Source organism: Triturus cristatus, chromosome 7 (genome assembly GCF_964204655.1).
Source record: "Triturus cristatus chromosome 7, aTriCri1.1, whole genome shotgun sequence".
NCBI lineage: Eukaryota > Metazoa > Chordata > Amphibia > Caudata > Salamandridae > Triturus > Triturus cristatus.
Window position 1 is genome coordinate 815,382,081 of NC_140590.1, and position 13,021 is coordinate 815,395,101.

Here is a 13,021-nt window from a genome sequence, read left to right on the forward strand (position 1 = left end):
GTTTCTTTTGCCTATGCATAAAAGGCCTCCGTGTGTTCCACGAAGGAACACATTAATAATTCTGTTGTCGAAATGTGCTGCAGAGGAAGGGATTTTTAAACAAATGAGGTGTTATCTGCCCACTTTAACTGGAGGGTGACAAGCAAAAAAGCTTACCAAGGGGCACGAGCCGATCGTATACAACTGGCTCCACGTTGTGCAGCTATCGAGTGAATCTATTTTTGAGATTAATTTAAAAGGGATCCCGGCTTTGTTGTTGATCTGCTACCAACAGACGTAGCATTTTGTTCACAACACCAGCAGTGACAGTCAGGAAGCCTCTGAAATGTGAAATGCCTCTAAGATTGCAGCCCACGCGATGGCTACATGGTTGCTTTTATTTCTTCTCATTCTGTCCAGCTGCTGAGTTTTATTCTCACATTTTGAACTTAAAAAATGGCATTCAACGCCTCATCAGAGGTAGTAAGCGCTATATAAATGCAATTACAATACATTTTAACACAAAAAGTGGTTGTATTGTGATCCGTTATGCTGCAAATAGATTTGGCGTGTTTGTTGAAGACGTGAATGCTTCCATTGTTGAATACAAAATGACAATTACTAGGGTACTGGGAGTATCGAGACGGATGGTACCAATATAACAAGTAATGAGCGCAGTGGATGGATGGCAACATGATGGTCGGCAGAAAAAATACTTGTTTCTTCCGTGAGAAAAGGAGATGTGCTGTTGCTCTGAATGATGATAGAACAATGCATACAAATAAACCAACGCCTGTGAAATAAATCACATGGAAATGTCAGGTAGTTGGAGACCCTGTGGAATGAAAGCATCATCAAAATAAGATGTCAAAAAGAACACGTTTCTCTTCTGAATATTTATTTACATACATTTGATATGTCTATTACTGGGACTGCATAGGATTTGTAAGCCATCTAATCTTCACTTTCCTCCACGGAGTCGTGCATTTTATACCTCCTCTTACACACATCCAATGCACAAGCTTGGAAACGCTCCTGAAAATATAACATTATGAGTTCAGACACTGGCTGTGGGACTCAGCAAGGGTGTGTAATGGAATGTATACAAGCTAGCCTGTGATCTGTTGTGGTTTAAAATATAGCTTGTCCGTGTCCTTGATCAAGTAATTGATTGTCCCTGCTAAGAGATGTGCCCGATAAATGTTTAATTTGAATCTGAAGAATGGCATTATTTGTGGTAGATACGCTGTCAGTGCTCATATGGATGTAATCTGTAGTGTTTTGGTATAAACTGCCGTCTCGGAGAACACATCTCTTGCTACAGTGCTACATTGCTTTGACTGTTTTGTAGTGCCATATGCTCAATATGCCTGCTTTTTGGAGCTTTGCGGAGATAATTAAATAGAACTGCTGTTGAAGGAGTGGACTCGATGAAGGCTGTTCATTATTCTTGCTAAACTTGACTGAGTAGGTGGATTTTGAGATCCATCCTGAATTTATTATGCTCTGTATTTGGTTTCTCAATTGTAATCTGTGCATAATGGACTTGTACTACTGGTCGCATGATGTTTCGATGCTTGTTTGTTCATTGTCTCATAACATGTTCCATCCTGAGCATGAGTACCAATTACAATACTTACTATTCCATCATTGCGCATTCTCCCCACCGTCTACCTTAGGCTGCTTCGATAGTACCACCACCCACCCCCCTTCCCTAGATCGACTCCCACCCATCCATAGGCATCCATCCCCTCCACTGTTTCTTTTGTCTATGCATAGAAAGCCTCAGTGTGTTCCGCAAAGGATAATATATTAATAATTCTGTTGTCGAAATGTGCTGCAGAGGAAGGGATTTTTAAACAAATGAGGTGTAATCTGCCCACTTTAACTGGCGTGTGACAAGCAAAAAAGGGGCTAAGTGATGGGGCAGGGTTATAATGGGGGGTTGTACTGAAAGTGCAGCAGGATTAGGTGCTGCCAGGTCAGAGTGGCGCCCAAGTGTTAAGTGGCGAGCAGGTTTATTAGGACAGCTTTAGAGACCATAAAACCTACATGTTGTACTAGTACAAGTCAACTCAAGTTCATTAGTTAATTGATTTAGACTTCGACTGTTTTCAAATATATAAAAGAGTAATACAACATATATCATATATAAATAAAATCTATTGAACTCTGTAGAAATTTTTGCTATAGAAATTTTTGCTATGAATATATACTTTTATATTGTGAATGTATTCTTCTGATGCTACTAATTTTATGACTATAATGTAAACCCTCAGGCAACCAGTCTCTTTACTTTACAAATACAATGTTACATGATTACCAGAACTCAACAACACATGACGACTATTAGAAACACTACAAACCTATTTTAGTATCAATATTAAAAAAATATACACAAACATGGCAAATACATAAATATATAAAACACAGCCTAATATCATCGATGATATTAAGCTATTGGAATTTCTGCCATGCGCCATATCTTGATCCATACAAGAAAATATGTTTGAAGGGTTATCTTCCAGATCAGTATGTGTATATCGATATGAGAATGATTTATAAACAATTTGATAGTCATTATTTGTCTATTTAGTGAAATCTATGACTGTGTATGAGTTATGACAGGTGTGTATGATTGTACTGGTAAGTTTTAGAGCTGCATTTGATATATTTATTTGTCATGTGTATTGAATATCGATTTGTCAGTTGCTCCTGGACAAACCATTGCCAATATCTTTGGTTACACACTTATAAGGTGCCAAAAAAACAACACATATTAGCAATGCCAATAGCTCAAGAATAAAAACCAAAATTACCAAGCTCTAATTGGGTGTTTTATGTATGCTTAACAAATATTACTACATGTTGCTCAGAAGGTACATTTTGTATTTTTAGCCTTCAGGCTACTTTAGCATTAAAACTGATTGTAAAGCTGTTCCACATTTGCTTTTTAAGCAAAAAAACTAGAACAAGATTTTTCAGTAGCATATTATTTTGTAGTAGTGTTTAGAAACATAGTTATGCTATAAAAACATTGCCATAGCCAATACGTCTCGCCTTTCAGAACATTCAAGTATTTAGTTATGCAGCACAATATCCATGGTGCAACAACATCAACTGTTTCATGGCTAAACACTTACAAGGTCCTAAAGGCGAGACCTATCGGTTATGCCAATGCTTGTTCTACTATTACTGTGAAATGTTGGCATTCACTATCATCCAACTTAAATCAATCTTCATTGCTTTCGAAAACATCTGAAGACATCTTTTTAGTAGCCCATACGTTTCTTAGATGTGTATGATGGTGGTTTGTTTAGCAACAAGAGGCTATATCCGTAAATGTCGCGTTGTATGAAAATATAAATAAATAAATGGTAGAGAAGCTATTTTCTGAAGTGGGGAAAAACACAAGACAAAGATTAAAAGTAATTGAATAACGTACAAGAAAAGTAGAATGACAAGAAAGCTGACCACTGGTGAGCAATGAGCCAGCACAAATCCCACTGTAAGTTATTGATCTGATCAACAACACCTTTCGACAACAGACCGTTGAACACTGTCAACAGTTGAGCCTTAAAAATAAGTAACAAGTGTAACAGAACTTTTATGAAAGGACCATAGACATTTAAGGTACTGTTGTCTTGTCAATTCATATGTACACAGTTGAGTTAGTAACCCCTTTTGACATTTTCTTGCAGTCCTGAGCGGGCCATCAATGTGTTAGGAGGGCTGGGTAGACGTTTGAAACTTGCTTTGAGGCAGTAGGTTTAAAAGTGTTTGTCCCTAAACTTGAATTGCCATTGTTAGGACAGTCTCAGAGTCCAGAGAAGGAAGGTGTTGAAAACGTTGCCAATACCTAACAATGAAATGTTAAGTGATGATGGTATGGACCTAGAACATCAGGGAGACCATCAGTATTTACTGGCAATGATGGCTTTATAAGAGAACTTTCGAGCCAAGATGAAATTGGTACTGGAGAGTCATACTTTTGTTTCCAGAAAGTCTGATGAACAATAAGTGTCAGTCCTGAGTACTTTGACATCCACTTGTAAATTCAAGGATTAACATAACAAAAGTATCATAGACTTATTAATTAATAGTCAAGTATTCTAAAAATTTCATGCGAAATGTCTGTGTGCATGTACCTTTTATAGGCAAAGCTGTGAAGAACACTTAAAGAACTGATATTTCAACCTTATAACTGAGGGTGTAACATAGCAAGAGTGAGAGTAGGGACTCTAGTCATAGTGGCGTAAATGTGATGGTTGGGAAAAAGATACAATATTATTGAGGTAGCAAGGTTAAACAGAAAGGACAAGATGAAGATTCTAGTTTTTTTTCTAATAGGGCAACTTGTCTTAGATGGTGTAGCATTAGACACTTAGTGACATTTGGTGTTTGTCCTGCAAAGAAGACTCTTTATATGTAGGAAGGTCAGATAGTTTGTTCACTATGTAAACAAGACAGTGTTAGTAAGTGAAGAAGGTGAAATTTTGGCTCTGCATGAGTAGGAATGCTCCGAAGTGAGCAGTGTAATAGAAGTCTTTAACCCTCCTAAATCCAGTGTCATGGTACTTAGTGAAGAGGTTGATACATGGGCTAATTGCTGATCGCCCCAAGCACTCCTTGATGAGCATGAAGTTGAATGTTGTGACTCTAGATGCAGTTGATATGTCTCCTATGGGTAACTGTGGGGGTAGGTTCCCTTTATTGGGATATTTTATTGCAAGAATTCAGTATAAAGGACGAGAAGCAAATGGCAAAATTTAAGTGGTGCAAAACAAAATAAAATACTGGGTTGGAAAGAAAAATGTTTTGGGCATTGTGCTTGATAATAACCATCCCAACCAGGTTCTTTGGATATGGTAAATTTATTTAGATTCATGGAAGAACAAGTTTCTTGCTATATTTAACAGAATATTGAGATGCTCGAAGGGATCCGGGGATCCGTGCATCTCGTACTTGTTAAAGAGTTTCTCATACCTTCTGTATGCTAGGTGAGGAGCATTCCAATATCACTGAGGGGTGTGTTGCAAGAGGAGGTAAGCAGATTGTGTGAGGCAGTCATTGTAGAATCTATAGAATCCTCAAAATTGGTGAGTCAATTGATTTTAGCTAGGAAATCTGAGGGCAGAATTAAAATGTGCATAGATATGAAAAAACACAAGTGAATTTGTATCAGTAGGCACAGTCTGCCCACATGCATGAAAAAATAGCTACTTTGGGAAAGGCTGATGTGATCCCAAGACTGGATCCATGTAAGACGCACCACTGAAAAACCCTCAGTTCGTCCTCCAGGCACTTGACATCATTTGTAAAACCTGAAGAGGAGTGAATCAGAGATTGATTGAGGGTGGAAGGCAGGTTAAATCTTTCAAAATGACATACTATTTTGCGGAAGGAACCATTTTTAACAATGATAACTTTTTGAGGAAACCGTTGACAATTCTCAGTAAAGCAGGGTTGCCTGAGGGATTAGAGCATGGCAAGGTATGAAAAGGAGGAGGTGGGTGGATATGAGACAACCCAGTGGTTTAGTTTTAATTGTGAATTCGAGTTGATATAAATGTTATATTCTGTTGCCCATGTTTCCTGCTTTCCCAGTAACCTGTAAGTGTTGGGACTCATTGCCACTGCCACTCAGAAAGGAAATATTGAATGAAATCAGAGAATTGGGTTCGAGATGAAAGCTTGAAAGACACAAAATAAAACAAGAGTTAAGAGTGCAGTTATTGTATTTATTTTAGCAACACCATTTCTGGCACTCCATCACGAGTTCTGTCATTCACAGTCCCAAGCTCATAGTGAGAGCTTGAACATTCCAGTCAGTCAAACAGTTTTTAAACTAAACCAGGGGGGCATTATGGCAGGGAATACCTGTGACTCTGATTTACAGATCTTAAATAGTATCCTACTTCAGTATGGATAGACCAGCTTTAGAGAAATTTCTTTCTAGTCACAACTTCCCTTATTTGTCTCATCTTCTACAACTGGGAAGTATAGACTGCCAGAGTCAACTCCTGACATATCCAGGCTCCAGTTTATTCTGCAGTGCTATCTTATTTCCTTCCACTGAGTGGTTTTCTCTTTTCTCTTTTTTTCAGGTCGCAGGCTGCTAGAGGAAAGGAGAAAGAACGAGATGGCATAATTGAATCCGGGATAAGGCTGGAGCCTGTCCCAGGGCTGCCAGGAGGTGAGTGGCCTGTTTCATGGTGAGGTCATAAGTGGGGGAGCAGTAATTTGTTTCATAATGAATGAAAAAGATTATTTATGAAGCGCATACAGACGCCTAAATGCTTCATGGTACTAGAACTGCTCGAGGACAGATCAATAACTTCTACATCCCTAACAGAATAAATACAACTTGCTTTTCGAAATGACGAAACATTTTTATGTAGTCGAAGAGAGGACAAACATGCGTGCCATATAGAAGGAGCAACAAATGTAAAGGCTTGCCTGCCTGGTCTTGCCATAGCAAGCATGAAACTGTCATTATAGTTACCTTGCTGGACTGAAAAGAAGAAGAGCAGGTGTAACTGGCAAGAGCAACCTGTGAAAAAACAGACCCCTGCCAATGATATGCTTTATAAAAAATGGCATGAAACTTTAAATTGTATTTCATTTTCAACTGGGAGCCTGTGTGGGGTTCGCCGGACCTCAGAAACCTGATCCAAGTGTGTGAGGTTTAAAAACCGACATTACCCCAAGATTTTGTACCATTGGTAGCCTGTGCAAAGTTCTAGCTAATACGTCCAGATAGCAGGCATTTATGCAAACCATCTGTGAATTAATGGCTGAATTAATTGCTAAGGCTCTGAAAGGACCAAGGAAGAAAGAAAGAATTTTCTTTAAAATTCTAATTTGGAGGACACATGTGGAAACTGCAGTAATGATTTACCAGAACCAAGGTTAGTTCCTTCTCAAACAGAAATTGTAGGGACCTGAGTTAATGGATCCAAGAGAAGACCATGGGTCTGCCTTGTACTAGAACCTCGGCCTTGGACCCATAAAGTCTCAAATTGCAGTTCATTCAACTCAACATTGCTGAAAGGATTCCTGTTCGGTACAGAATCTCCCATTTGGCAAATCTTAGAATAAGCTGGATAGCATCCCAATACGAAATTATACAGCGGTAAAAATGTCTAATAATGTTGGCTAGCTGTCATAAATGTTGGAGACATGGAGATGAGCCTCAAGGGACTGCACATGAAGATTTACCAACTTTACAAGAAGATAAGGTAACAGAATGCTTTTTCTGTTTTGTAGAAAGGAGCTTAAGCTATCTCTAGAAGTTTCAGTTCACCCCACGCCCTCCAAACACTTGTTCCATATCAAGAGATCCACTACTTCGATAGTGGCTGATTGATCAAGTAGGATGGATCAAGTCGAGGTGCCCCAATCTAGATTGGCTTTTAAATAATTGACCAGTGTTATTAAAGCAGCTTTTGTTTCCAGTCCTAAATTCTATTTGACTGTCGTCAAGGAGATGATATTCTTCCAGATATTCCACTAATAAAAGGAGAAGCAATTTTCTTTAATCTTGGAGACTGCCTTCAATGGAGACCAGAGTCTTGAATTAGCTTAATCTACCAGGGAATTATTGAGTTTTTTCAAAAGTGTCAATTCTGCATGTAAATAAAGAGTTGAAAATGGTGAGGATTGCAGGAATATTAGCAGTGGAAATAGATTTAAATTTCATGTTCAGGGAAATATCAGGGGATCTAGATTCTTGAGAAAGTAACCAAACTCACTACATTTAGCTTAGATAATGTAGGTAGTGATCTCACTATGACATTAATAGGTGGCTTGGAAATTTAGGACAGCGTGGTAAATGATCATGTTATTTCCTCCAAATTGGTTGTACTACTTTCATCGGAATCCCTTCTTTTGTTTTAGTGAAGTGTGAAGCTAACTTATCAGAAAATGATTGTGTGTTGGGTTGAAGGGAATTGTGCACTCTGTATTTGCGAGTTTTGAAACCACTTGAAATAAAATTTCTGGGCAGTTGGCTGTAGATGTAACAGAATTACACAAATTAAAGGTTTTGGCATTGGCAAGTGATCGTATATAAACTCTCAGGCGCAGGCGTGCTCAAGAAGACAAGCATGCCTCCTCATATAGTCTGCACAATGTTTCCTTCTGCTTGTCTTACTTTTAGCCTCTCTTCCCATAATTCTCCTGAGAACCATGGATTAACCTTATGCCACCCAAAACTAGTAGTTGTTGTAGAGCCGTTCAAACGTACTAGATAGACAGAGGTACCAATTTTCAAGTAAAGCTTATGGACTCTTTGGTGGATGTTTTTTTGCCCATTGTTGCTTAAATAACCCATCAGCCTTTGTAATGTCAAACTTGTTCTACGCACAAGTGGGCTTCTTGTTATTTAAGTGGAATAGATAATACCTGATTTTAAGCTAGCAGGCATTGTGTAAGTAATTAGGAAGTGATTGGTCCAAACAAAGGACCAATATTTCTGCGCAGTAAATAATTCTGGAGGAGAAAAATGTATGTCCTGCACAACCAATAGCCCTGAATCTGACATTGCTCCCATCAGTGTGTATGGTGACCTCCTGTCTGAACAGGATTTGCTCGATGAATCCAGCATGGCGGGTCCTGACAGTGATTGCCAGGTGTTTGGCAGTTGTGGCCCCCCACTACTCAAATGCGGATCCTGTTGCAAGGTAGTTGTGACCTCCACTGGGCTGTGGTGGCAGCAGCACTAGATTATGGCCTTCTGTTGTACCAACGGAAATAATGATTGTTAGATCTGTGTAGTCTTTTGATTGCAGTTTTCAGCATTGAGGCCTACTCACGGCACATGTCACTTCTAGTTACCACTCTCTTAAGTAGTCCACTTCCTCTGGGCATTGCTCATGCCTGGAATGGGCTGGGCTTCTCCTGGATAGTCTCTCCTACAGAACAGGTAGACTCCTTCCCTCTCAGCAGGAAGCCTTCTAAGCTGTAGGCAAACCCTCCGCTTCTTCAGCGGAACGTGCAGACTTCAGGTGATGCCACTTCACCTCTGAGAGACTGTCAGGCAGACACCAGCCCTGGTCACACAATCCTTGGGTTACTCTGTGAAGCTCTCTCTTCCTTGGTCATAATGAACTTGTAACTGGAACAAAGTTGGCTAGTTAGAGTCACATTCACATTCTTAAGAGAGGAGATTTGGATCTTGTGTTCAGTGTCCGTTTGTATTGTTTCTCTTTCAAATGTGTCCATGCTGCTCTCCAGACAGCCTTTTTGTATAGTGATGCTTATCAGAGCAGATAGCAACGGGGGTGGCTTTAAAAAAGTGCACCTAAAACATGGGTACAATGGATCGTGAATTCTCTGTGCCTGCCTGCCATCATCCTTTCTGAACCAGTAATCAGGTACAGACAATAGGCTAGGCCTTTTCTAGAAACTTCCTCACCTTGACCAGCATCTCCTCACCCCTATCTTCAACCAAATAGCAGTGCTCAGGAAGAACTACCCAGCAGCCCCTTGATAACAAAGTCTGCACGGAAAGGTAGCTCTGTCTCCATTCTCCTCTTTTTAGTGTTTGCATCTTCACCTTTCGACCGCAGGAATGCAGGCAGTATACTTCCACTGCCTGGGAAAGATATTCTCATCACGTTCTGGCATGCCAAATCAGGGACCTCCAGAATGGATCCTGTGTATGAGGCATTCTCCCGATGCCACCTGTAAAAGCAAAACCATGTTGACAAGTGTAAGATTCTATAACTCATTCAACACTTCAGTTTAGATTTTGCCCTTCACTTACTCATAACCAAGACTTACTGTACCACTAAATTGTATATAGAGCGTGGGCAATATGGATAGGCTCTGTATCTAGCACACATTCTGTCTCTGTTTACTAGATTTAGGCTTGATGCCCTTCCTCTTTGGGAGGCCGTTGTGAAATAGAAAGGCTTTAACTGTACTTTAGGTCTGCAATAATGAACTGACAGACAGCTGAGCATTTTCTTTTCTCTATTATGCAGGAGTTCAAGGGAGCATGGGTTGATTAGTCTAATGTGGGTAATGATATAAACATAGTAACTGATGCATTTGAATTTTGCTACTCAGCAGCTAAACAAATAATGACATGCTGTGACTATATATATTTTTGCTATCTCAACACTCCCACCTGAGATTTGCGATGTAGCCATCCAGACTACTAGTGCCGTCATAATATATTAATAAGAAGCAGTGCTAATGCTCTACAATAAATGGTTACATCAAATTGAAGTCCACAGTTTTAAACCAAGCTGTTTTTGGACCTTATCTTTGCACGTAACCAGACTCTTGCCCGAGCACTTTTCATTTTCATTGTGATATGCTGGATTCCTGTTGTGTGTCAAATAAATATGGACACTGGAATTAACAGTGAGGGGTGTTGCAGACAAGACACTATAATCAAGGTTGTAGTTTTATATTGTTTTGTCAGTTTAGTAAGAATTAGCAACAGTTTTATTCAGTAAAGTAGTACACTTATTGAATTATGTTTAATTCACTCTAACTTTTACCTAACCTTACTGTTCTGCTTTCGAATATATATATGGATGTTTCTGTGCATTTTTGTTATATCAGAAGCAGCCTATTCATATACAAATAATAGTCCAAGGTTTCCAGTATGGATTGGTTTTAAGTAAAGTACTTAGCATTATTTTACTGTTCCACATGTTATGTGCTTTTATTTACTGTAGTTGTAATGGAAGGTTCTAGGTCTTACATTGTACTTAATTGCCCAGAAACAAACTTTGTTCATTGGGTTAACATGTTATGGCACTCCGGTTTAGTTTGTGACCCACGAGGACCATATTAATCGTTCCTGTGTTGGGTGTGATCCCAAGTAATTTGTGAAGGACTGATTAGAAGGGAGTTGTGTAAGTGGTTAATGCTGAACATCTAGCATGTAATGCACTAATTGTAGCTTTAGTTTATTTTGCAAATCTGTCATGATTTTGCTAACTGATAACATGTAATCTGCTTTTCCACACACATGACTTGTTGTAGGCCGTTCTTGGCCTCTAGTTTTAATCTTTTTGCACTGTATTGTGGGTGGCCCATAATTTTAATGTACTAGTTTTGCACAGAAGTTCATCATCTCTATAACTAAGATACTCTCTTGACTTGTGTGCGCTAATGGGTTTCTTCCTTAATGTAAGGAAACGTGCCAATTGTATTGATTTTCTTTTTAAATTCTATTTGATTTTCATTGAAAAAGGATCAGAAGTATATCAAAAAGTCAGGAGGGGCCTCTTGACACTGGATAGGGTCATGTGACTTGCATTTTCCAAAATGACACACAAAGTCTTGGTCAGTAAATAATATAAGTTGTTGAAGCAGCATCAGGACCAGGTGTGTGTGATCACTTAGCAATGTAGCACATTTCACTTGCTGCATCATGGGGAATTTTTCTGTTTCTTCCATCACCTACTCTGTATTTTGTGGCTTCTGCTTCAACAGAGTCCAATGAAAACTACATCTTAATGTCTCTTTGTCTGTTGGCTTGTGTTTGAAGATCAGAAAAGCAACTGCTTGGAACACTGGCAAGATCTGTTTAACGTGCGTATTGAGCCATTGGGCTGCTCTTGTTGTAAACATGGTATTGGAAACCGTGTATAGACAGTCTTTCACCATTCAATCGGTGGGAGAGTTATAACCTGGGACTAGGTACACTTTAGAACCTTTGGATCTCCATTTGAAATTATCATGAGCTCCTATCCTTTGATGGGTCTCATCTGAGAGGGATGAAGTGCCCTATATGGTGACAAATGTTTAGCCAAATTTGGGGGGGGGGTGGGAGGTGGAGGTGGGTGTAACGAGAAAGTGGGAATCCCTTCTTCTCCCCTGTTAGTAATGTGCATGGGTGTCTTATGTTTATTTGTTGCCTATAGATTTCTGACATAGTACATTCTTTTCTCCCACAGCGCTTCCTCCTCCTCCAGCTGCAGTGCAAGAAGAAGAAGCTCCCTCCAACTTTTTCAACCTCCCTCCCAGTGCCCCTGCTGTTGTCAACATTGCCTTGCCTCCACCTCCCGGCATTGGGCCCCCTCCTCCTGGTTGGTCTATTTCCTACATCGGGTTTAGTCATCACAAGTGCAGACATGGAGTGGAAGGCATAGCACTGCCATAATTTAACTTACTGTGTATAATTATACAATTCACTGATTGGACACAAATACAAATTTGCAGAGCATGAGACTTTATAAATGTTCTTGCTGTGCTGCATATGAAGAAGCTATTTACCTGCTACTAATTTTCCAGTTGAATTGCATGCTTTACATCTTCAAACAGTCCGTGTCTCACCTAGTGTGACAGGAAAATGCAAAATATATATAACGAGTATTTGTGTATGCATACATTAGCCATTTGCTTTAGAGGTGCAGTGCACTGGACTCCCTGAATTGCATGGTTATAGTGTTTTCTTTGCTTCCTTGTTGATCTATGTTGTGTTGGGTATTGCGGTCTGCTAATTCCTTAGACCGTGTCCATTGCATGCGGTGAATTTTAAGCATTGACTTCAATTGTTGGAGTACCGTAAGTGGTAATGTTAAATTAGGGAATGGTTATTTAACAACAACAAAAATAGACATGACCTGCTAGATAGGAGCAAAGACATGAGTGTGATCTGTTCAATACTCTAGTTTAACATTTTCATTAGATAGTGGCCGTGGGTCATTGTGTCGATGCCAGTTGATATATCCAGAATGGTACGATTGAAGAGACATCATTCATGGGGATTACAGTTAATAAAGTCAGAAATGTTACTTGCCATTGATAGCAAAATCACAGACTTTGTTTAATGTTGAATGCATAGCTTAATGGTGGTGAGATACAGGGAGATCCTCTTAGTAGCGCTTTGTAGTCCAAAGCAAAGAGAAATATGTTGGAAGGTGCATGTACGGTAGCTCAGACCTTTTTTGAATCTGAAGAAAACTGCCTCTATTTTGAAAGGACTAATTTAAGAAGAATCTTTAGTGGCAGAAGAATTCTGGGTTTGATGATTTGGAGATATAACGGTCTGAGAAGACACAAGAAAGGTTTGTGG

At 39.4% G+C, this 13,021-nt stretch overlaps 1 protein-coding gene across 1 annotated transcript in view; it reads left to right on the top strand.

Annotated features, from left to right (window-relative positions):
• The window catches only part of RBM22 (RNA binding motif protein 22), a 100,229-nt gene that overhangs the window by 85,991 nt on the left and 1,217 nt on the right, over window positions 1-13,021 (top strand). Inside the window, exons 9-10 of the mRNA XM_085617704.1 lie at window positions 6,087-6,175; window positions 11,901-12,032. Coding sequence (XP_085473830.1) covers window positions 6,087-6,175; window positions 11,901-12,032 — 221 coding nt within the window. The remainder of the gene's footprint in view (window positions 1-6,086; window positions 6,176-11,900; window positions 12,033-13,021) is intronic.